We start from the raw sequence: 26670 nt of genomic DNA, 5'->3' as shown, positions 1-26670 counted from the left end.
GTAGTGGTCAGAATTTGCTTAACCCACTAAGTATTCACCAGAGTAAGACGATCAACTTTTGTCATTAAATAAGGTGAGAATCGACGGGGGTGCGCCCCAGACCTCCCTTTATCAACATAGGACAAATTCATCTTTATCAATGAAAAGGAAGCCACAAAACTTTCTTTCTAGCTCATGGAAAGAATTGACACATCAAATGTGGGCAAAAGCCACTCAAACAGGATCATCAATGACACCTGACACAACATCTGGTACAGTGGCACTAAGTACCACACAAAGAGTCCCATGCAACACCTCGGCAGGTCTCGTGGCATGTATAATAGAAAGCAAATATCTTGACCTCATAATGGACCGACAAGTGAACCTTCGTCTCCTACTACGAGGGCCTACAGGATGAGAAAAATAAAGAAGTTTGCTCGAACATCTGAAGGATCCAAATAAGGAACTTCTTTCAAGAAATAGGACCCATTCCTTGTAGAGGAAAACTGCTTCAATAATCTTATTGGCAAGGAGATCTGTAGTGGAGTCATCAATATGGACAACAAATTTAGAGAAATCTATGTCCTAAGGAGGATGAGCCCTCACAACTATCATGGTCAGGATATAATTCACACAACCATATAATATAACAGAGTGATTCTCAGTGAAGGGAGCACCAAATGTCCCATCAACTGGAACCATAACAGGTAAAGAAAACTGTGACTGGGTCAGCTATCGTAATTGCAGCAATATGTTCTTATTCCTTTGGATGCCCTTGCCAATATAGGGACAGACAGATGAGACCTCAAAGAAACCCGGAACAACGGGACATGGGACGGTCGTCAAACTAGCAAAAATATTTCCTCTTAAAGAGAAAACTGCTCCTACAATCTTCTTGATCAGAGAACTCGTGGTAGCAACAACAACATAGACTGCTAGGAAAGAACAACCTACATCCTGGGGAGGAAAGAACCCCCATGCAATCCCGACTAGAATATGGTCCACATCTCCAAAAAAAGGAGAAAATTTACTCTCAGCCTACGAAATTTGAGCACATCCCGTGCCAAAACCCAAAGGAGTCATGGCGGGGACATGGTCCACACTACCAGAGGACGAAAAGGGTGATTCTCAGCCGACGGGATATAAGCATGATCCTGGGTCGGAACCAAAGAGAGTCATAGCGGTGACATACCTCACCGTCAAAGGACAAAAATGTGATTCTCAGCAAACAAGATTTAGCATCATCCCGACCCGGAACCAAAACAAGTCGTGGCGAGGACCCGATCCATGCCGCCAGAGGACGGTACCCTAAAAGGTAACTCTAGTGCTCTTAAATAGTACAACATCCGCGGGATAAACATCCTCAAAACACAAAAGGACTACAAAAGAGGCTAGGAAACCAGAAAAGAGCATTGCAACGCATCGCCATTTGATACTGACCACTTTCTCGAGGGAAGGGTTGTATCGATACGAGCTACTACAACGAAAGAAGTGTCACATGCACAACTCCTCCTTTTCAAAGGAGGGCACACAACAAGCATCTGGTAGGGACGTGGTCTGCACAACCGAGAATGTAGCAAAACAACTCACAATTTGGGTGCCAAAGATACCTCCTAAACTGGAATTAGGATATGTATATAAATTTGAAACAGAACATGCTGCTAAATTCGTAGCAATTTATTCCTAGTCCTCCTGGCCATCCAGGTGGATCCTCCGGGAAACCGAAATAGAAAGAGAGCTGAGACAGAAGTCACAACGGCGACAGCAGAGATAAACCTACTGCTAAAAGAAGACTCACATGCCAATGGAAGGAAAATCCATGAGAACACGAAGAGACGAGTCTGGAAAAAACAATCAAGTGCTGCAATGCGTCGGTATCGAGCTTCGACCTCTTTTTGCAAAAGAAGCAAGTGCGACACGACCACTTCAACAAAAACAACTCGATATGCATGACTCCCCTTTTAAGAGGGAGGACACAGAGTAAATGCCTCAGACGGTGTAGGAACAACTCAATATGCACATCTCCCCATTTAAGGAGGAGGGCACAGAGTGAAACGCCTAAGAGAGCGTAGAAACGACACGTACGTTTCCCCTTTAAAGGGGAGGGCATAAAGAAAACACCTAAGAGGGTGTAGGATCACGTAAGGTAATCCCAAAAAGGTGCTCTAAGGAACCAAAGGTTATGACACCCTCGGGAGCACAAAAACCGCTTAGGAAGAAGGAAAAGGATTCCCCCCGACAGTAGCAATCGTGTCCATCTTCCTGCTCTTCCTGCTCTTCCGCGTAGTGGGGCAAAAAAGGACAATGATAAAAAAGGAGAGGTTATGAAACCAATCACGAGGTGAAATGACATCGATGCGTGCAGTAATGCAACAACTGAACTGTCGAGGGTGAGAGAGGGACAAAATGCATCGAGTTGCTACCCTTAGCAACTAACACATGGAATGAAAATCAAGGTCTCACAAAAGGCTCAACTGTGACTCAAAGGAAAAGAACTATGTCACGATAATATGAGCGGAACTCCTAGTACGGAGAGAGGCTATAACCCCAGAAGAGAAACTCCAAGTATGGAGAGAGAGACTCATTTCCTAGCGAAGTCGCCAGATTGTTTTCGTTTGTTTTTCTCTTTTTTATTTTAAAAGGAGTCGCCAGCTTTTCGATTGTCATATACTTCCCTTATTCGAATAAATCTCCCTCTCAAATCATATTAATGATTCAAATAGAAGAGGAACCAAATAAGAAGAGACATACAACAAAGAGACAAATAAGAGAAAAAGTAAAACGTGGAGAGTCTACGTGCGATAAACCTCACAAGAATAGATCAAGAATGTCCGCCAAAATAAGATCGGACGGAGGCACCTTAAACCAATATCCACGAAAGAAGTATCTATGTAGCTACCCATAACCAAAGAGTCCGGTGTATATACCTGTTCTGGGGTCAAGAGCACTCCCAGATGAACGTGTTCCTACTGGTTAGTTACATCTTAGGGGATACCCAAGAATACTCTCGATAAAAGGAGTTTCGCTTCATATTATCATAAACTTGGGGTATAGACAATCAAAGGACAATCAAAGGAAGGTTATTCAAAGGAAGGTTATTCCATGTGGGAACGGTCCCGATGCTTCAAAGCTCACGCTAAGCCACTGGGCAGAGAATGAGTCTCTCACATCCCAAGTGGGCAGCGGCTAATCAGCACATGAGGCCTGCAGAATAACCTAAATCATCTTGACGGGGATATCCCAATACGTCAAAGCACTTTCAAGCCATAAGGAAAATAACAAATCGTCGTATCCCAAATGAGCGGCAACTCATCAGTATCAGGTCGTCAAGATGATATTAACAAAATCATCTTGACAGGGATATCCCAACACGTCAAAGCACTTCCAAGCCATAAGGGTAGATGACAAATCGTTATATCCCATATGAGCGGAAACTCATCAGTATCGGGCCTTCAAGATGATATTAACGAAGTCAAGGAGCGATATGTGCTCAAAGGGGCTTAACAAAAAGAAAGGTAGAGTGATCTTAAAAGGTAGATGTAACTAGGTCGAGGTACGACATACCCGTCATCCACAGCTACTAGGACCTTAAGTCTACCTGATCGTGAAGGTAGTCGGCCCAACATGTCCTGAAATCCCCGGTCAGTACCCGGGAAATCCCCGGTCAGTAATCCGTGAATTGCATCATCCACGGGAACCTCAGTAGCCCTAAGGTCAGAAGAAGAAAATTTTATATAATGACTATAAGCTGGAACTCCAAGATGTGAGACTTATACTTGCCAAAATGACAAGAATGCCTCAAAAAAGAAGATAAAGTGGAGGTTCAGCTACAAAGCTAGAAACACTCCAAACAAAAGGACTTATACCTCATTTCGGGCATGGAGCCTTCTAACATTCAAAGCGCACTAGATTACCTATATGAAGGTATGCTGAGCCAGTCAGGTTGGAGAAGTACATGGACTCCTCCTCGAGACAGAAAAATATGAATGTTGTTATCTAGAGCGGTCCTAAGTATTGTGGATGCCCTATTAATATATGCAGGAAAGTAAATGTTGTAATTTTTAAATCCTAAATATTTTAATCTTAAATTTTAATAATCTTGAATATTTTATTTAAGATTTTTAAGTAAAAAAAATTAGGATTTTAAGTCCTAAAGAGTCTATGTTCCATCATAAAATCTCAAAAAAATCACAGAAAGAAACAAAGAAAACACATGCAAATGTGTAGACATGCAATATGATGCAAAAAAAGTAAAACAAGCTAAATCAAAATAATAAACAAGCCGGTGCCGCTGGGTCGGCAATATATCCTAGAAAAGAAAATGACGACTAGACTCTGCATATACATGTCCGGTCCTAATTTTATACATCAATATAAAATGCAGAATTAAGATACGGGGCACGGGCATCTGCTCTTGGTCCCCTACACATGGTTCCTGTGCCAAAACCTTGGAACCCGGACCCATATCTTATTTCTGCTACATGACTCTCATAGACTCTAAAAAGTACATAGGAAAAGAAAAAGACTCAATCCTACATGAAAACAAGTGTCAGCGGGAAAACTCATATGCAAATAACGTATCATGAGTCATGCCTTAAAAGTGGGGGAGCTAATAACACCTACAAGCAACAGGGTCAAGCAAAAGGGTCAGAAAACATTATTTGCTCCCTCCAGAGCGGTACCTGTGTGTGTGCATATAAATAAGCATGCTTCCCTGCAAAAAAAACATCCAAACACACTACCACACATATGCAGCATGCAATCACACCACAAGTATAATGCAAAAGAAAGATACTTAGCTAGGGCAACCAATCCAACAGAGAACAATAGCTTAACATCAAAAAGACTACCTAGCACCCTAAATCCTAGCCTAGCACACCATCTAACGATAAGTGCGTCGACCTGGTATCTAAGTACGGGGTAAGTCTAGGTATAGTATGACTTTGACAGGGGCGGTGTTCTGGCCCCATCGTATACTGGCCCCATCCTAAAGATCCGAAAGATCTAAAAGGTGTCACAAAGAGTGGTGACATAGGTTAGATCTTTTAGATCATTAGCACAGTCAGACTCGTGTCAAACCAGATGACTTAGCTCGCATAACTTAACTCGTACTGCTCACCGGGATCAACCTAGTAAGTAATGTTCGTTAAGGTATCGCGAACAAAATAGGGTCACTCTCGTAACGAGCCTAGCTCGCTATCCATGCAAACATGCAAATGCAAATAAAAGTAAATCAAGACATAAAGGTAGTGATAAAGAGTATGTCGTGAAGGCGGTGACTCGTAAGAATGGACATGTCGTGACGACAGGGGCCCGAAAAGAGGATATGCCGATAAAACAGTGGCCCGAAGGCGGGCATGCCATGACAACAACAGCTTGAAAAGAGAATATGCCGATAAGGCAGTGACCTGAAGGAATGAGCATGCCGTGACGACAGGAGGGTGAAAAGAGGATATACCAGTAAGGCAGTGACCCGAAAGTGGGAATGTCATGACGACAACAACCTGAAAAGAAGTTATGCCGGTAAGACAGTGACCCGAAGGTGGAAACCTAGGGTTGACACGCTTGGATTTGCAGCATCTCTGTCTCCAGGTTTGGTGAGGAAATGTGGGGAGTTTCTCCCTGGATCTCCGAGGGGGAAACTCTCCATGGCGTCACGAAATGGGCTAGCTGCAAAGCTTTTCCCATTTCGTGAACTTCTCCAGACTTTGCAAAGCGAGACAGCTACAAAGCTTCTCTCTTTTTGCTAAGTCCGACCTCCCAGCTTCTCAAAGTAAAGCTGAGGAACCCAAAACAATGGGAGTAAGGGACTCCGACCCATCAGAAATTGTGCTAAGGCTCACAACAAAGAGGAGACACTCGGCTCTATGGAGGGTGTTTGGACACGCACAAGAAGTCCTAACCTAAATGCTAGCTCTAGAAAAACCAACAATCCATCACGCAGACACGTCGTTGAGCCGACCCACGCAGACGCACGCACCCCGTGTGGGTGATCGAACCCAAACGTCTAGACACCACTAAACCTAGGGCTAGTTAGGAGTTTATGGGATCTCACCACCGTGAAGGTTGCTGACGTGTTCTCTTTGCTTCAACCTATTGTGACTACCTCTTCTCACCTTTTTCCATTTTCACATGCAAGGACGTGGAAGGAAGGCTCACTAGCAAGATGAAGTGGCCGATAGTTTGCCGGAGAGGCTTCGCCGACAGAGACTTCGTCAGTCAGGACGTGAGCAAAAGAGGGGCGAACGGCGGAACTAGGGCACACCGAGAAGTTTGACCTCTTGACTAAGGCACGCGAAGAAGAGAACCTAGAGTTGGCCTCGACTCTGAGGAGAAGAGGTGGTAGGGGCACACACTGCCAAGGAGCGTTGACGACGAGCTTCGAGCGAGAGGGAGCTTCAGGAAAGAGCTCATTGGCTCTTTAGGCTAGGGAAGACTCGTGAGAAACCTTGGGATGACCTCGACTTGGAGGAGAATGCCGACGTGGAGCGTTCGTAGGCGAGGAGTGCCGACCGACGAGGAGCTTCACGTGAGAAAACCTTCTGGCGGCGGGTTTGCGAGCGAACGGGACGACGAGTTTCCTAGCATGGGACGGCGATCAAAATGTTGGGGGACTTCTCTAAGGGATTTCTCTAAGGGGCGTGCGTGAGTTAGGTTTAGAAATAGGGATTTTAAATTTCTTTTTTTTAATAATAATAATGTTAACTATTATTTAAAATTCTCGATTTGTACATCTGTCGCGCCTGCATGGAACCCTAGCAATATGAGTGTCATTCATGGGTAAAATCAATATTCTGGACTCGTTGGTGCAGTACGTTTCGTCATCTGGGGTTATTCGGACAACTTCGTTAATGATCGGGCCAATTCAAATCAATTTCGCGCGCGACACAACGAATAACATTCGTTGACCCGATCAGAGTCGTTCGACGAGCAGAACGATCGATCGAACTTCGCCTAAGTGAAAATCAAAGTCTAGCAAAACAACCCCGACTATGTGCCCCTCAACACGTGCCAAAAAAGTCCCAGTTTGGTGTCTGAATTATCGAACGTTATGGGCAGACGGTAAACTATCCTGAGTCATGCAGGTGGACACTCTACACTCGTGATATCCAAAAATGAATGCCAACAGTGTGTCTACATGTTTCTCTGTCTATGTGTCTGTTGTCTGTGTGTGTGCTCATTTGCTCGTCCACCTATTTTTTTTTATGCTCGTTTTAGGTCATTTTGACAGGTGTTAATGCTAATGTTTTGGTTTCTCTTTAAATGCTAAACTCAACTTATGGACTTTTGTCAGGTGCAATAACATTTAAAGTGAAATAGTTATAAAGGTCAATATTATACGTTTAGTACGTTATTAATCAAACGTATAACTTTATACTTACTGAGCCTTAGATACATTATCAACAGTCTGTTATGCTTTATACTTTGAAATATACTCACTGAAATTACTATTACCGTGGCATCTCTAATAAACTTTAACATCTAACAAAGTTTAAATATGATCTCGACTTTATTAAAATATGCTTTGACTTTTGATCAAATCTTATTAATTTCTTTGCAAATTAGTATTCTTCCTAAGAAACTTTAAATAAATTACAATCACAAAAACAAATGGCAGACATAATTCTCTACTTTCTACTATTATGCACTATATAAGGTCAGAGTTTTCTTTTAAAATTAAGCTTTTTCAAAATTAATCATGTAATATGAAAATTAAAATCATACAAATCTATTCAATTTAATATCTAATCAAATTTGTATATCATATTCTTTATACAATATAGTATAAGAAATAAAGATACTTAAATAATTTTCAGAAAAGCTTTAAGGAGACGGATTCATTTTGAGTCACAACAAAAGGTTTGTCGTCTTGAAATAACTTTAATTAAAATTTGCTATGAGCCTGACACGCATGATAATATTTACTATGAACACCTCTGAGAGCATCAAACATTAATTCTCTACCAGTTAAACCTCGTTGACTAGCAGTGCTCTGAAATCAATAGCTACATTTTACCGAAAGGATTATTAGCATTAGATTGGTTAGCAAATAGAAAACCAATCTGCTAAGACGAATGATCATCGTTAATGTTTAGGTTTTGCTTTGCTTTGCCGTGCAATGACAGAGAAGTCATTCCTATTTTACGTCTCCATATAAGGGTGCAAAGGAGCCTAATCATCTCGTCATTCCCATTAAAGTTGAATGTGAGTTTGAGTTTGAGCTTGAGCTCAAAACACATGCATGCCAGTTGCACGAGCAAGCTCATGTATTATATTTAAATTTAACCCGATGATAGGAGCATGTACATAAATACCACCGAATTCATATGTATTTACATATCTAACACTAAGAACTTTATTTTTTTATATTTATATTACTCAAATCTTTCATTTCACATAAAAAAATACCATCATTTTAACTTTTAAAAACGTGAAATAGACAATTCATGCATAAGACAAGATGACATGCAAAGATCGATTTTAGGTGTTAGATATGTAAATGCATGGGATTAACAAGTTGAGTCAAAGTTGCCTACAGTATGACTAGTTAAGTCATCAAACTTGACTCTTGAGCCATGGATTGAGTTAAGCCTAAAAAAACTCACGAGCTGACTCGGCTCACCCCCTAACTCACCAAATTATACTGAAGCAGGCCGACAGATAAATACATAGAACTGAGTTGAGCAAATGCAAAATAGCAGGCTGCTGGGAAGGAGCAATTCTTGAAATAGGATTTTAAAGTACCAACAATCACAGGGGATGCAAGCATCCATAACTGTACAGCCTTATTTATAATGAACAGTAATCAATATTTACATGGCGTTACCATATAATGATCACAATCTTATAATGGGAAATATGACACCAGAGAGAGCCTGGTTACCTGTACAAACTCAAGAGCGCACCTCCGGTTGGAAACAGCAAGTTGAGAAGGAATGTGCCTGTCAAACCTGTCATAGGATGGACGTATTTAAAAGGATGATAAAAGCAAGAAACAAAGTTTAGAGTTTTAACAGTAGCCGAATCACGAAATGTAATTAGGAGTATAAAACAAGTTCCTCATACTAAAGAACACAAGACAATGAGGTCTGGTGAGGATAAAATGATACCGTCAAACTCTGAAGGGGAAAAAGAAACAGAAATGTTAGGTAGATAATATCCCATCACGGAATATTGGGATCAAAATAAATTGTTTAATTTTAAGGTTAAAAATGGATATGAAATTTGATTAGTATAAATTGTTATTTAGAGTGAAGTTCAAATCACCTATTTAAGAAAATTCTATAAATATAAAAGAGATTGGGCATCGCAAAGAAGAATGCATCTGCTGACCGTGGTTAAATAAAGAGCAGTGAATTGGGCATAGAGACTTTCTTGATGCATGCCTTGTGCATGTAACAGTTTACATCCAAATATCTCTAGGATGAGGTTCCAAAAAAGTAAACCCAGCCCAAGGCAACTTGATTGAGCAAGTAGAACAAACATAAGAAACTCGCCAAACCTCATAATGAAGTTGACATGATCATTGTGAACTCACACATCTAGGGTATGGAAAACTCACTAAAGCTTAACTGGACCTACAGCCTAATCTCAGAATTTATTCATCCATCTGCTTTCAGATAAAACTTCTCACTTCTTCTGTCCAGTCGGCAATGTTAACTATCTTTGCGGCAACTTCATCTTTCAATTAAACCCAAACAATTATTCATGCGTTTTCATGTGTAATTTAGACTATATGCCTCTTATATTTTAGTTTTTTTGTATATTTTTTGATAGCCTAGAAATAGTTTTTTCCTATAGCACTCAAAACCAAGCCTAAAACTATAAAAAAGGAATCAAAGAAAGTTTTAAAACAATCCTAGTAAGGTTCTAGCATTGCACACAAATAAATCTGAATCCAACATCCTCTAAAAGTGTATTGAGCATGAACTAATACCAAGAGCACTTCTAAGGACAGTACAATCGAATAGAAAAGAATGAATCACGTAAATCAAGATTTTTTTACAAACAAACAATTCATAGAGATGGAGGAAAAAACTTAAAAGGATGATCTAGGATGCCTTTGAATGCATTTCCAAAGTCACTCCAAGAGTGGAGATGCCCTAGCGATCATTTGATTCTATCATTCGATTCAATCATTTGAAAAACCTCACCAACTACTAGCATGGGTGAACAATTGGCCTCAATGGAAATAAAAAATTGTCACCACGGCACCAGTCACTTGCATTTTGAAAAAACTCCTTCTCCAAAAGCCCTCACCTCTCACCACCCTCCCCCCTCAGCCTCGTGAAAGCTCTAGGAAACCCACGGTCTCGCCCACCCTGCAAAAGGTCTCGAGATCTCACCCTCTCTCACGAAAACCCTCGCTACATACTCCCTCACAAAAGCTCACGTGGTCTCGCCCTCCTTGGCGAAGCCCTCCTTTCGCCCTCATACTGCACCATTTTCTCCCTCACAATAACTTCATTTTTTTTTTCATGCCATGTCCAGTTGTAAGGAAGTTCGATGATTTTCCTTCTTATTTATTTTTTATTTGTTTTCATATCATTGCCCTAATCTATTTTGTTTTCTCTAAGAGAGAGGAGATATGCAAGAGAGGAATCTGTAATGTCAATTTTTTGGCCAGTTACGTTTCAAAAAGTGGCAATCTTGGTTTCTATTAAAAAGGAGTACAAGGTTATGGTGGGAATAAACATGGTCATGGGTGAATAAGTAGAAAGAAGAACTGGGTATGGATATTTTCTAGCTGTTTATCTCTTTTAATTCAGGCCCACATTGTGGCGCCAGTTATTCCAATTGCAATGCTTACATCATGATTACGGTTTAGTGTTAACCCATATCCATCTTCAGATTCTGCTTGTTTTTTCTCATTAAGTGAACCTCGCCTTATTTAGTTCTCTTCTATTACTATAATACAAGGTTGACAAGCTAATTAAGAACTCTGTCAGCCATTCAAATGGGATCCTTTTTTTTATCCTTCACACTTACAATAACGTTATTTTGGCAACTGCACTTTGTTAGCAAATAGGACTGTTGCTAAAGTCTATATGTGAGAAACAGTTAAGAAGCATATTCACTGATGAGCTTTCAGATCAATTAATTTTGAGAGAAGGAAACCTACTACAAAAATTTATCTTGTCACAGAAAAAATTGCATAAAATGGATTTCTGTTTAGAAGCGCTGCGGTTACAATGCCAAAGCACTATGTACAAAACTAAAATACAAAACAGGGGGGCACAAGAGTATTTTGGTCCCCATTTTTTAAGAAAAAAGGGAATGCACATAAGGGTGCAAATTATAGAGGAATTAAGTTGACGTGTCAGGAGAGGGTAATTGAACATAGGTTAAGATGTATTACAAATATTTCTCATAATCAATTTGGATTTAGCAGATTGGATTTATGTCGGGCAGGTCTACTATGGAAGCTATACATTTATTGAGAGGTTTGATGGACAAGTCCAGAAAGAATAAGGAGGACCTACATATGATTTTTACTTATTTAGAAAATGCTTATGATAAGGTTCCATGATATATCCTTTGGAGAGTTTTAGAGAAGAAAGGTGTTGATATAACTTACATTCAGTCATTAAAGATTTGTATACTATAGCTGCTATTTGTGTTCGAATAGGAGTGACCATATATTTTTCCCATTTCAGTTGGATTACATCAGGGATCAACTTTAAGCCCATATTTATTTGCTTTAGTTATGGATGCTCTTATTTGATATTTACAGGAGGATGAATCTTAGTGTATACTTTTCGCTGATGATATCCTTCTTGTGGACAAGATTATAGAAAGAGCTCGGGAAAAAATTGAATTATGAAAGTCTACATTAGAGTCCAAAGACCTTCGTTTGAGTAGCACTAAAACTGAATACATGGAATGTAATTTTAGTAATAGTAGCTCTAGTAACAGAGTTGTAACTATCAAATCATTAAAATGTGTGAATGCTTTAGATATCTCTGGTCTATTGTTCAGAGTGATAGTGATATAGATAGGGAAGTTATTAGTAGAATTCAAGTTGGTTGGTTGAAGTGGAAGAATGCTTATAGCCTATTTTGTGATAGAAAAGTACTGCTTAGACTGAAAAAAAAATTATAAGATGGTGGAGAGACCTTCCCAAGTCTTTCTTGGTCCACCTCTAACTTTATTAACATTAGTCGAATCTATACATCTACTCTCCTAATTGGATCATCAAATAATCGACGTTTAAAAGGATTAGAATTAAATGAAATATGACACTCAATATGATGCAATGGCGAAAAAGGATTCATGTAGCTGACCCCACTTAGTGGGATAAAGACTTGTTATTGTTATTGTTTTGGTGCGACCTGCAATGCTCTATGGCACAAAATGTTGGTCTTTAAAAGAGAAGCATAAAACTAAGTAAAGTGTTGCCGAGATGAGAATGCTTAGATGGTGAGGGGCTTTGCGCTTAGAGATAAAATGTGAAATGAATACAACCGTGATAGGGTTGGTGTAGCTCCAGTGGCAGACAAAATTAAAGAGAGTTATCTTAGATGTTTTGGTCACATTAAAGGTCGATCATCCGAAGATCAGGTTTGGAGAGTAGATGTTTTAGATTTGACTTATGTTAAGAAAGACAAAGGTAGACCTAGAAAACCTTGGGCATAATGTATAAAAATTTATCTTAATTTATTAGAATTAAATGAAAATATGACACTAAATAGGACGTAATGGAGAAAAAACATTCATGTAGCCAACCCCACTTAAGCGGGGTAAAGATTTGTTATTGTTGTTGTAAGGGGACAATGCTTCTTTGTAACTCCCAGCAAACTCATCGTCAAGCTTGATTGACACAATAAAACAACCATTTTGGCCGCCTTTAATTTGACAGTGATTTGTTATTTTTCTCTAAAAGTAATTTGTTTTAATGTGCATATTTTTTATTTTTTGTAGATATACTCTTATTCAGCTAGCTCTTTCATAATTTGGCGATTGACAATAATTTTGTTACAAATCATCTAAGGTAAGATAATGATCATTATATAATTATTTTAATTTATCTTAATTTGGGATAACAAATAGAAATCTTAGTTCTATTCAACATTATTTTTTTGTTTCAATAGCATTTTTAGTATTTTGTGGCCATCACTATTGGTTCTCTGCTATAATTCTCTATTTTTTCAGCCACATATAAGCATGCATACACTTTTGTATTCTCTTCTATTTTAAAAATGGTCAATAGCGTACATTTATTTTTAAAATTGGTTGAAATTGTGTCTGTCCTTAAAAAAGACTGATAATTTTCCTTATTTAAAAAAATAATCATTGGTGTGTCTTTATTTTTAAGAAAAGCCGATATTGTCCATTGATTCTTAAAAATAGCCAAAAATTTATTTCTGCAACATATATTTTATGTTATGAATATTTGATTAGTAATTTTTAAATATTTATATTAATATTAGGATTTTTTTTGTTAAGCTTTAATAAATAGATAGTCATTTAAAGAGAAAAAATGAATGGAAATTGATATTGACAATCTTCTAGCTAATTTTGATATTTGTCCTTCGATTTTGAGTTTTAATTATGATGATAGGGATATAATATGAAAAGCATATTTGTTGAAGGACCACAAAAAACATTTTTTTTTCACATGATGATGGGTAACATTGTACGGAGATTTTGTTCAAAATGATTTGAGGAAAATACCACTTGGCTAGAGTATAGAGTGCAGAAAATGTAGCATATTGTCTCTATTGTTATCTATTTAAGCCTTAAATATAAGTTGCTACAAGTTAATACAGCGCAAATTCATTTTTTGGTGAAGGATTTAAAAATTGAAAAAAAAAAGACAATTAGCTCATATTGGTGAACATAATAGTGTTTACAATAAAAAAAAGACAAAAATGTAAAGATCTAATGAAATCTCAAATACATTATGTTCTAGCCATATGAATGAGTAAAGACTAGACAAAAAAAAATATTGAATTATGTTGATTTCAACTGTATTGTTTTCTATATCTTAACGACAATAATTGTCATTTCATGATCATAATGACTCATCTGAATCAATTAATGAATGAAAATATTTGAAACTATTTCATTTTCTTACAAATCATAATATATGAGTGAAAACAAATTAAATTTAAAAATGTTGGTACAAAATTGAATTTGACTTCACCAAATATTTAGAAAAAATTTCATCAAATAGCAGTAGCTGAGATTTTTATTCTTATCGTGAAAGATATAGGTGATTTATAATTTTATATAATCAGACATGATGTATCAATGAAAAAATAATTAGTTGTTGCAGTGAGATATATTGATAAAAAAACTAGTTATTGAATGATTTATTGATATTAAATATGTTTTCTAAAGAAGTGTAGTTACACTCAACACAGCTCTTGAATCTATACTAGCAAAATATTCATAAATTTACGTAGAATATGTGGCTATGGCTATGATAGTGCATAAAATATGTAAGGCGAGTTTAATGGTTTAAAAACATTTATTCATAATGATAGACATTAAACATATTATATTTATTATTTTGCTCATCAACTTCAATTATATTTAGTAGCTGTAGCAAAAAATTATTCGTAAATAAAACACCCTTTTGAGTTCACTTTAAGAACATTTGAATATAGTAGGAATTTCCTGTAAGAAAAATGATGCTCTTAAAATCATTCAACATGAAAAAATTCTTTTGCATCCTAAAATTGAAAATTTAATAAATTGTTTTGCTTTAAATAAAAAAAATACTTTGCAATGAGCAGATGTAACTCATTAAGACTCACATTTTTATACTTTAATTAGTCTCACAAAAACCTATGCATTTGAATTTGAAGTATTTGAAGTTTTTGAGATAGCAAAAAAAGATGGGATACATGATCGACAGTCAGTTGAAGCTGGTATTTTAATATGTGCAATGAAATCTTTTGACTTTATCTTTGCAGTATATTTAATAATTGATTTTTTAGATATTTCAATGAATTATCACAATCTTACACAAAAAAAATCGAGATATTGAGAATACAATGAAATTAGTCCAATTATCCAAGTAACAATTTTAGGTAATGAGGGAGAATGGAAGAGATTCATTATTAGATGAAATATCATTTTTTGCAATATTTTTGAAATTCTATTCAGATATGAACTGCATCTTCAAGGCTCAGCATCAGTCAACACGTTGAGGTGACAAAAATAACAATTTTATATTATTATCATGTTGAGATATTTTACACCGTGATTGATACAACTTCAAAATTTGAACAATCATTTCTCTAAAGCAAATACTAAGCTACTCCTTTGTACAACGTTCTTAAATCCCAGTTATTCATTCTCTACTTTTGATAAGAGAAAATTGAATCACTTGCAGAATTATATCATTGTGATTTTTTTATTGTTAAATGTTTAACACTTAAGCATTAACTGTTCATTTATATTATTGATATGCACAATAATATTGATTTCTCATCTCTAAGTGTATATATTTTAGTTTACAAATTTATTATCTTAACAATAACATTACTAGTTGCTACTACTACAAATGAAAAAAAAAAAATTAGCAATGAAGTTTGTCAAAATTTGATTGCGCGGTCAAATGTGTTATGACTAGCTTAATGATTGTCTTGCTCTTTACATTGAAAAAAAAGTTTTTAATTTGGGTACTAAATGAAGTTATGTAACTATCAAAAGAAATAAAATAGCTTCAAAAGTTTGTTCAATTGATCAATGATGATGAAATACAAACTTTATTTTGAATTTTGTGATATTTATTTTATTTGTTGGTAGAATTTATTTTTATATAATAAGTTTACCTCCATCAAAAAATAGGATGGTTCCGCCCATGAGTGTGAGGGCACTAAATTCAACACTAAAAATAAAAAAAATGTATTATCTAGACAATAGCTAAATAACCACACTCCTACCCCAACAAAATCAGGTGTAAGTCTCATATGACACAGATTCTCAAAAGAGATTGAGAAAAAGACTGCCAAAATTTAAGATACACCATCTAGAATCCTACCGAGGGAGAAAAAATCATTTTGACCATGCAACCAATTTTAAGTTGGCCACCTCCCGATTAAGTACAATCAAGGCCCTGAAGTGGAAAATATTTTTCAACATTTTTAAAGAATCCCCTCTCAAAAGTTTTTCATGACTTTCATTGAACATTATAACATCTTTTGTTGAGTTCAAGAAATTGTTCATAAGATAATTTTTTGGTGCCCAAAGATCATTAAAGAACGGGCAAGCCCTACTAAAAATGAGACAAGAATCAAGTGCGTCATTGAGAAACTTCATTTGAGATTTTAAAGAATGATGTTAAAAGTGAAGGAGTTTGAGTCGGCAGTAACTTAAGCAACTCTCACTCAAGTTCTATGAGAGGGAACTCTTAAATACACCCTTAGTCTATAGCAATCGAGAACACTGGTCAAGTTACTCGAGCTCAGAGCCACATCAATGTCAAAGCATATAATAGCATATCAACCTCTTCATTCTGCAGTTGCTTTAGGGATTTTGCTACAGGAAATGTTAGGCACTTACCAAAGAGGATTGATACTACCTAAGGATGTTGAACTTGGAAAGATCATAACTCCAACCAGATCACAAACAAGTGCCACAATAGCCAATAAAGCGATCACCTCTCTAAGGCTTTTGATAACATAGCTTGTGAAGGTCGCCAAAATAAGGATTTCTTTAAGCAACTAGTACCTATGAGAGTGGAGGCTCACACCAAAGATCCATCAAAGTATTACGCCTACAAAATGAAATGTAAGAATGACAAGGGAAACTTGTTGGTGCCTTTAAATTCTAGTGGAAGAAGTAATTAAGATTAGCAAGTTGAAGGAATTCATTCTAATGAATCCACAAAGAAGACCAAAGAAAACACCAATGTAGGAGCACAAAAACAACAAGTCCCTAGCCGAGCAATTCATATTGTTGGAGCTGTAATGTCTATTCTTGGATTCTCGGTTAACAAGCCTCAAGTGACTATAATATCAAGATATGAATTTGATGAGTAGCTCCAAAGCTCCTCAATCATAAGTCACACGTCTCCTCCAATTAGACAAATAGGTTGGGGAATGAAAATCCATATAATGATGTTGCTGTCATCATAGTAACATGAATTACTCGATCGAGAGCATTTTGATTGAAATCGAAATTTCTATGAATATTATTTTTAAAGTTGGCTCACCCTTTAGATTCTTTAAGAACTAAGAAAGTTGGAAAATATGATCACAATGCCTTCACCGGGGAAAGAAGAAAGACAATATACAACCATGGCTAACTTCATCAAAGTGGATCATGCACGACAAACAATGCGATCTTCAATACACTTGAGCACTTCTAAGCTGGTGGTCTCAACGTATAATGTCATTGTCAAAATTCAAGCTATTGGATGACAAATTATAGTAAGCAATTTGTTGCAATCAACAGCGTGGTACTTGAAAGTCATTGGAAATGTACAAAAAAAGTCACAATTGGAAATCAAAAGAGGTCAGCGTTGGAGACTACAAAAGCAGTAGAAATCTAGACACTTAGAAAAACCATGGTTGCGCGCTTCACATCAACACTATCTTTAGAAGAAAATACAAAAAGGATTGGTCAAAATTCTCCAGAAAAATGTAAAAATCTTTGCATGATTAAGAGCTAAAATGTCGAGAATAGACATCAAAGTCGTATCCCATAGATTGAACATTGAGAGAAATGCAAGGTCTATGAAAATAAAGATTAGGAGAATATTTATTGTGCTAGTTGAGCCAATAAGAAACAAGGTCCAAAAAGATTTAAAACTTGGTTTATCAAATAAGTAAAATACGTTGATTGGATCATGAATGTTATAATGAATCAGAATTCAAATAAAAACATGTCCAAAAAAAGGCTAGCTCGTTCCAAGCATTTACATGCTAGTCGACTTGATTTTCAGTTGTGAGCTTTTGACATGTCTTCTTTGGCTGTCACCAGATCAAAATACACCCAGCCAATTGCAAGAAAATAGCCTTCAACATTGTGGATGGATTATACAATCACAGAGTGTTACCTTTTAGCCTAAAAAATGTGTATGTAACTTATCAAAGAATGATAGAAAATGTGTTCAAGATGTAGAAAGGAAAAAAAAAACAATGCAGTTTATCCAAATGATTTGCTGAAAAAAAAAAGCAAGACCCTGTAGCAACACTTTATGTATTTGAGGGAAACGTCCTTGAAGAAGAAAATCAACATGCAACTTGATTATCTGAAATTAATATTTGAAGCTAAATTTAATAAATCTTGTGTTTATTACTCGCCCATGAGAAAATTAAATTGAATCCCAATAAAACGAGCAATTCAAAAAAATACCCTGTTCAAAGGATAACTAAGAAGCTACAATAACTAATTGAGTGAATCAAAGTTAGATCGCTGCATCTTTAAGTCGCGAGAGAAGTACTCGCCTTTCTCAAAAATTTTCAAAAGTGTAAGTCCCTTTTGTATGGAATGAGGAATACAAAGGTGCTTTCTCATAATTAAAGTTACACCTCTCCTCATCGACATCACTACAAAGCCCATGGCTAGGTGAGGAGCTACTTTTATACCATGGGGTATGAAGGTATAATAACTTGTTTCTAAATTTATTTATTTTCAAGGAACAAAGTGGATGCCTTGAAAGAATTGAGTCTATAATAGTAATTTATACGAGAGAATCTTAGTATTGAAAGACTAAAGCCTTGATGGGTAGAACATCCAATCGCTTATCTACAAGTAATGGTTTCATAATGTACTGTGATGCTTAATAAATTTCATACATCAATCATGCAATAGATTTGCTCTACTAGTTAATAACATATTGTTTTCTAATCCAATGCATAACTTTTTACTTATTTTTCTATTTTGTGAGTAATTTGATAATCTTTAGTGTAAAACATAATAAAATGCAGCAACTAAAAAAGTAAGAATAGCTTATAAGTTATAAACATCTTTAAATCTTAAATAAATAGTTGTTCAGCACAATTTCTCTGATAGTCATTTTCACCTGAATCACAAATAGCAACAAATTTATTAATCCCTAATAAGCATATCTTAATTAAACCAAATATGTTAGTATAATTTGTTAGCCATTAAAATAAAACTTTATAGAACCTGAAATATATATATATATATATATATATATATATTGAAAAGGCCAAGGCCAAGGGCTGATTTTATTAAAATAGAAAAGGATACATAAAAGTTGTATGAGAAGAGTCCAAAGAAGCACGCTACCCATACTATACAAATACATAAAAACTCCAACAAAAGGTACAAATAGACTAAAAAAAAATTAAAATATGCAAAAAACAGTAGCTAGGGACGAGCCAGTTTAGTCCTGTCTCTTCCTCTAGTTTTAGGAACAGAACCAGATAACAAGCTTTGAAGAGTCGTGTCATTGCCAGGAGTCACCAAAGTATCATCAATTAAGTTTCCAAGTTTGAGTGAGTCCCCAAGTTTCTTCTTCCGACGAGAAGTGTAAACATGTCATTCTTTATCTGAAGATTGACTCATATGATCCTCCATCTGATTTGATGTTTGAACGCAGTAGGAGGAAGGATAGTCGTTGCCACCGCGATAAGTTCCAGTGTATGTGAAGTGTGAATTGTTACCTCTGCACCTAATGCTTCTTGAATAGGAGCTGCGGGACTATCCTGATTTTCAGTTCGAACATTATACATTGTAGTATGGTCAGGAGAAGGGATCCCATGGGCAAACACCAGCTCCTGTCTTGTGGTGTTTCCCTCCTCAGGTTGGCTGTCATCAAGTTTGCTGAGAGCGTGTTCAGGCACATGGGGTGCACTAACAATGTGTTCCTGCTTTTGACTATTAGTTCTCAACTGTGGGTGCAATTTGAAACATTTCTCCATTTCTATTTCTCCTGCGAGTGTCCAAACATCTTGCAGTGCTTGCAGTAGTATGATTTTGGTTCCATAATGATTTTTTGCCAATAACCATTGTGAGCAGATCCAGACCAAACTTCTTTTACTACATCCGGTAGTGTAATATCTCATTCAATCAAAATCCTTGCAATAAAGAGTCTTGAGAAATGAACTGTAGGTAAATCTACATGCAAAGGTTTTCCAAGAATAGTCCCAATTGCATATAAGATGGGTAAATCAAAGAAATGAAACTTGAGTTCAGGTAATGAGAACCAGATATGTGCATTGGGGGTTCTTGACTGAGATCACAATTGAGGGTCCATTTGAGCAATTTCATATGTTTTCCCTCAATTGTGATGAATTTCTTTGAAAAAATCTTCGTGTAATCATCTTCTATGCTCAGCTGTATCATAACATGTCTTCCATCGAAATGACTCACCTGTCAATCCCCAACCAGTTTGAAATCTTAAAAAACCTTCCTGATGATCTCCATCTTCAGGCAACCTAATTGAAACTTTCCAACTAGTATAAATTTGTATTTTCCTACACGAGTTAAAATTTCAGCGTCAAAGAAGAAAATTGCTGGTTTGCCCGTCTTTCTCTCTACTTTTTTTATGAGATTGCAATCGTCATTTCCTGCAACAGAATCAAGGTAACTCTGCGGGAATACCGCACTATCTGCGAGGTGAAAAGTGGAGCTGCGTTTGTGAACCACTATAGCATAGGAGGGTTTGGCGGGGATATCACCGGTGAGGGCGGCGGCGTAAGGAAGCCCTGAGACCATTACCGCAGCTAGTGCCAAGCTGCAGCAGGAAGAAAAGCTGCAGGATCTGTAGCAGCCGCTTACACCAGAGGCTGAGACGAGGCTCAGACAGGAAACGAAGCAGACGACGGGAATGGAAGTAGACCACCAAGACAAAGCAGGCGACGCGAGACGATGCTGAATCCTGAAGTAGAAAGGAAGCAACGCGAGAAGCTAGGGTTCACTGTGGGGCGGAACCCTAGCAGAATGGCTCATTGGTGCGGCTTCTGGCGTAAGTCCCTCGGGTCGGGGTTCGAATCCCGTGGCGCGGGCTCTTCGACAAGCACACCTGGGTTTTCAACCCATTAGGAAAATCAATAGTTGGTGCCCACTAGACCAATTATCGATTTCACCTTTAATATATATATATATATATAGGGTAGGGCCGGTTTTATTTTTGAAAATAAATTTACATTAAAAACCTTATGAACCTTTTCGTCATCTTCTACTCTTACAATTAGTTACACTGCAATTATTAGAAAGTGTATAAATGTTTTAGATTTGATATTACATACATCATATCATATTGCACTTTTTATTAGTCATATGCAATATTTGGTAGAAAGAATTCACAAGAAATAATTTGTAAACTATTATAGTTATAAGTTTAGCACATCTGTGGATTAGAGATGCATGAAATTCAAACTGAGTGCTAGAATAATGTTTAGTCTATACCCAAAATGATTTAAGAACACTTAAGAAATTACTTTTTGGAAAGAAATGACCATAAAAATCATATAATGAACTGGGCTGAATGCTTACAAGATAGAAATCCTATTAATTTGTAATATTAGTCCAATTCTTAATCTAATTTAACTTTACATTACGAATTATAAAGCAATTCCTTAGATTTTCCATCTATAGTTCTTCATGATTCGCATCAAATACATTATTTACACAAGTCACAATAACAATAATAATCTTATCTCAATGCCATTATGGACTTTTCAACAAGTAAAAAAATTATGTTCAAATTAGCTTGATTATTATTAATTAAGCAATAAAGTAAAGCCAGCTTATTCTAAGCCAAGCATATTGATGCAAACCTCCTCTGCATCTTTTTTTTCTGGCAATAAAGTTCTGTGACTACTTCCAGAAACACCCAATGCAATTCTTAAGATTTGTAACCTACAATTCCTCATAGATATTTGGAGTTCAAATTTAAAGTCTTGCAGCCTTTCTCTGGTTGAAAGGTCAAAGACCTACATCATCTCTTCCTATCTCAATTACTTTGCACAGTCTACAACTAGTCTTCTGTGGCCTCTAACAATTATTGAAATTTCTAAGTTTATAGTAACAACAGTAAGAAATTCTTTTAAAATGTCATGATCAATATATAGGAAATTTCAAATGACTTTACTAATTATAAATATTAGACCTATAAAAAAGAGAAAAAAAATGTTCTGAATAAATTTTAAGTTAGATTTAGTATTACGAATTTCAAGAATCAACTCATTAAACAAGTGAAACTTGATGAGTTTCAGGAGAGGTTATCTCATTATACAAGAGTTTAGCTTTGATTCTTGCTTTGGTGATGTTTTCTATCTAGTTTTTATTTTCAGCCAAAAAGGTTGTCAGTAGATTGTTTGTGTAATCAAATTTTGCCCAAATTTGATTTTTGTAGCATCATATTCTTGAATCTCCGTGTTCTTAACAGTATAAGGCCATTAAATTATCATGTGAATTTACTTCTATATTTTTGGCTTTCATAAGAAAATAATGAATAGTTTTAAGATTCATAGTTTTTAATTTGTAAGGTTTTGTGTCCATGCTGCATGATTTTTTGTATCTCCTCCTAAATTTGCATCAGAAAATTCAAGGCTCTAAAACGCCCTACATCACCTCGTTATCATAACAAACATAATAAAGGAAAGATACCCCTAAGATGATAAAATAATTGCATGGAACTATGACTTAATAAACAACAAAAACAATAGCAACAACAGAAACACTTAATTATAACCTAATAAATGCCAATTTTAATTTTAATAGATCAACGTTCATCATAAAAAAAAGTTATTGTTTGTTCTGATAACAAATTATTAATGTTCAAAATACATTATTACTTGTAAGGTAGGGAACATTTAATATTGCCTCTAAATTATGCCCCTAGCTATCACACTTAATTATAGCCTTATTTCCTTATTAAATTGATATAACATATCACATCACATATTAGAAGCTAGTACCTATCATACATAATAGGTAAGCCTATCACAAAACTAATTTGGTATTTGTATAGTGGAGTTTCTAGAAGACTTCTTGTTACATCCAATTCATATTAGGGAAGTAGAAAGCAAGCATTGTACTACGAGCAAAGACATCAATTAGCATTTTATGACATATTGATCTGCATTTTTGGATTTTTTATGGCCCATAATAGTTAATTATCTCTTTTGATTGAGAAAGCACTAATGACTTAAGAGGGTGCTTGGCTTTGAATTTTGATGGCTTATTGGTATGCATGACTTTGGGAGTATGTGTGTGGAAGGATTGGTTAAGCATGCTAAGGTCTCAAGTTTTTATGATTGTGGGATATTTTGTGACAATGCTTTCATTATTTATGAGCCTTGGCTGTGACATAATGAATTCCTTCTTATCAAATATGTTTTACCACATTCAAGGATTATCCCATAGAACCATAGATGATTGATTAGCTTTTGGAGTTGGTAGCTAGTTCAAGGGATGAAAACTTGGGGCTTTTGCTTCGGTTTGATAATTAAGACTTTGATGTTCCTAGTCTATGTTGGAAACATCAAGTTAGTTAAGGTGAGAATTTAATATCTTGTCAGATATTTTCATGTCTTGGTAGAATTTTTTAGAGGAAGCTTTCTGCAAAATACTTACAGATATAACAAACATCAACTATTAAAGGACAAATCCTAACTTCCAGATTCAAACCCCAAAAATATTGTTGTCAAGTAAACTTCTAAATCCGCAACTAATTCATAGAAACTACTAGCACAAATTTTTGAAATCAATAACTACCGACATTGAAGGCTAAATGGTCATTTGAAATAAAAAGTAGGTACTGTGAACAACAAACCTTGCTCTAGGAATTTCAAACCTCCAGTGGCACTCTCAACTTCAAGAGAAGCCAAATCATGATGCCCTTCTAATTTCCTGTAAAAGAAATGCATTAACCGTCCAGTCATTACTGGAATAAAATAAATGATAACACTTTTAAAATGTTTCTTAAGCGTTCATCAGGGTTATAAAGCTACCTTTCTATTCCAGGACTGAGTTGATTTTGTGAGGATGAGTCCAAATCATGATGCTCTGTATTCAATATCTCCTTCCCTAGGGAATCATTAGCCTTAATGAGCATGGCATCCTCCTAGAAATTAAGTTTTCAACACAAAATTAATATAAGAGATGATCATTCAAACTTGTACACACAAACAGATTATATATATATATATATATATATATATATATATATATGCCACAATAAAAAAGAATCTCCATCCAACAGCTTGACTTACTGCCAAACTTTCAACAATCCATCCAGGAATGCTTTTAGAAAGAAGACTAATATACTGCTCCATCGCTTCCTCAGGTGTCATGCTTCCTAGTTTTTGCCAAGCATGCCTTGCATTAATTAATCAATAGTCTTATTACTAACACAGAAGACAACAAAAAAATTAATGCAGCAGCCTTCAAACAGTAAAATAAGCTTACTAGAGATAAATTCAATAAGGTTTTAGTATTGCCTTAGCTCGGAAAACAATAAGCTGCTGCTAAAAAACTGATTTCCAGTTCTAACACTTCCATTTCAATTTGGACAATAGAATGATAAGTTAAGGTTGTTGAGATATCTAGCACAAATAAATAAATCTATTAAGTGCCCTCTGATACATTAGAATTTCCAGAAGGACCAAGGAGGAGGGTTCAAAGCAGCAAAGAATCGCCTGAACAAAGTTACCGACCAGAGTAGTTCATATAGGTGTGCAACGTCAGTAAATACTTTTGCACATGTAAATGCCATCATGTAGGCATTGAAAACTAAAATTTTCTTTAAATTCAAACCTAGAAGCTTTTCATACCAATATGAGTTGCAATTTCTCCTTCCAGATAAACAAGAAAATTTTATTTGGATTGACCCGAATTTATTGAGGATGAATTTTATTAGCGTTGGATTTTCATTGAAATTAGTAAATGATAATTAATAAAAATTTGTATTGTACAAATCTCAAAGTAAATACAACTGCAATAAAATCCACCCTAAATATATTTGAATCAAGATATCTTGATACAAATCTTCTGCCCAGATGACTGCTTTTACATAATAAGTTTAGATTGCTTTAGTAATTTATGTTGTAACCTCTTTCATCTTGAAAATTGCCCATGTTTCCGTTACTGAAACCAAGCTTCAATAAAATGAACCAAGCAATAACGCATAATGGTCCAGCTTCGGAAGTCAATTCATTTGGCATATCAAATCGCGAATGCTCATTTTGCTCCAGATGTTTAAAGAAGTACCTGACTTTGTTTTCCCTCAATCTTCTAAAAGCTCTTATTAAAATTACGACACGTTAAAGCAAACCAAAAATTTCCAATCAATAACCACCCAGAAATCAATTTTAAAGTCTTCAAGCAAATAGTCTCTTTCACAGCTAAACAATGTTAAAAATAAATAAATAAATAATCAGCATTCAGGAGCATTTTCCAGCAAGAAAGAAAGGTAGATTAATTACCATCTCGCCCGAGCAAACACTTTCAATGGCAATGGCGGCGACTTATTGCAGGGCCCCTCCATCGCAACCTTGTGAAATCCGTACAACTCCATCTGAACATCTCTACTCAGCCGGGCCAGCGCCTCCGCACCAGTTGAGCTAACAGAAAATTGCACCGCCACACCAAAAAGCTTTTCCAGCTCACTCTTCTCAATCCCCTCCCACTCGTCCTCCCCGTGAAGCAGCGATCCCTTCTTGATCTCAAAGCTGACATCCTCTCCCCTCCCACTACCAATCTCGGTCCCATCCGCGCACTCAACTTTCACTTCAGATGAACACAACTCGACCTGCATCCCCTCCCCTTTCTCTGCCTCTTCCTTGTCAGCATCATCTCTGTCAATAACCACCGCCGCAACGATTTCCTTCGCATTAATCTCCTCCTCGTCCTCATCCGCCAAAACATCCGCATCGGACGTCATTTCCATGCCACCACTTCTCGCCTTGTCCAATCTTTCTGAAGAACCTCCCTTCACGCAAGCGATTTGACGCTCAGATCCGATAAGTTCCTCTTCCGCTCTATACCCATCAACGATCTCATCAAGTTCTTCCGCCGCTGGTTTAGGCATCTTCTCCCCGGAATCAAGAATATCGGACGATGCAACGGCATCATCGAGGCGTTCTTCATCACCACCGATGATCTTGCTGATGAGTAAGGCGCAGAGGACGGAGAAGGCAGCGGTCAGGAGAAGCTCCTGGTAGAACTCCAACTCCATTTTCCTCCTCTTCTTTATCCCTTCTCTTCGCCTCTGCCTTCGCTTCCACTCCAAGATGCCAAAAATGTATTTCGTCGGAGAGGGAAAAAGAAAGTGGAATGATGGGTCGGTGGCTTTTAATGGTGTTAGGAAAAGGAAGAAGAGATTACAGAGCACCCAGAGGCATATTCGCGGGGTGAACGGTCAGGTCTTAAGAAATTCTCGAATACTTTTGAAAAGCGCAATGCTCTGGTAGGTAGACTAGACATTTCGATTTGCTGTGCCGCATACGTGGCGTGTTTTGATTCGTTAGTTGATCTCCATATTCCTTGCTCTTTTCTCGAGACTGCTCATGGAATGTGCTTCGCGGGTGCGCAGAAGAGCGTGCCCGGAAATTTTATGGTATTCATAAATATTTTTTTGATGTACTATTTCAAGTTAACGCCTGCATCGGGTATTCATAAGCTCTGAAAATAATTTGACAAATATAGAGGATAAAATGATTGCTTTTCCTAAAAATAATTAATTTCCTATAAAAAAATGTATAAAGATGGAAATAAATTACATTCTTAATTATAGGTATTTTTTTTTATCTTTCCCCA

At 36.5% G+C, this 26670-nt stretch overlaps 1 protein-coding gene across 1 annotated transcript; it reads right to left on the bottom strand.

The window, feature by feature from the left end:
* Positions 1–8683: 8683 nt before the first annotated feature.
* On the bottom strand, positions 8684–26283 carry LOC110031927 (acyl-CoA-binding domain-containing protein 3-like). Its single transcript, XM_020735377.1, has 5 exons — positions 25338–26283; positions 24126–24231; positions 23865–23977; positions 23687–23763; positions 8684–8930 (listed from the first exon to the last, which is right to left on the bottom strand). The coding sequence occupies exons 1-5, from the start codon at positions 26087–26089 to the stop codon at positions 8860–8862; spliced, it is 1119 nt and encodes a 372-aa protein (XP_020591036.1). The 5' UTR covers positions 26090–26283; the 3' UTR covers positions 8684–8859.
* Positions 26284–26670: the final 387 nt, after the last annotated feature.

Source organism: Phalaenopsis equestris, unplaced genomic scaffold (genome assembly GCF_001263595.1).
Source record: "Phalaenopsis equestris unplaced genomic scaffold, ASM126359v1 Scaffold000867, whole genome shotgun sequence".
NCBI lineage: Eukaryota > Viridiplantae > Streptophyta > Magnoliopsida > Asparagales > Orchidaceae > Phalaenopsis > Phalaenopsis equestris.
This window is presented reverse-complemented; position numbering and strand designations above follow the sequence as displayed.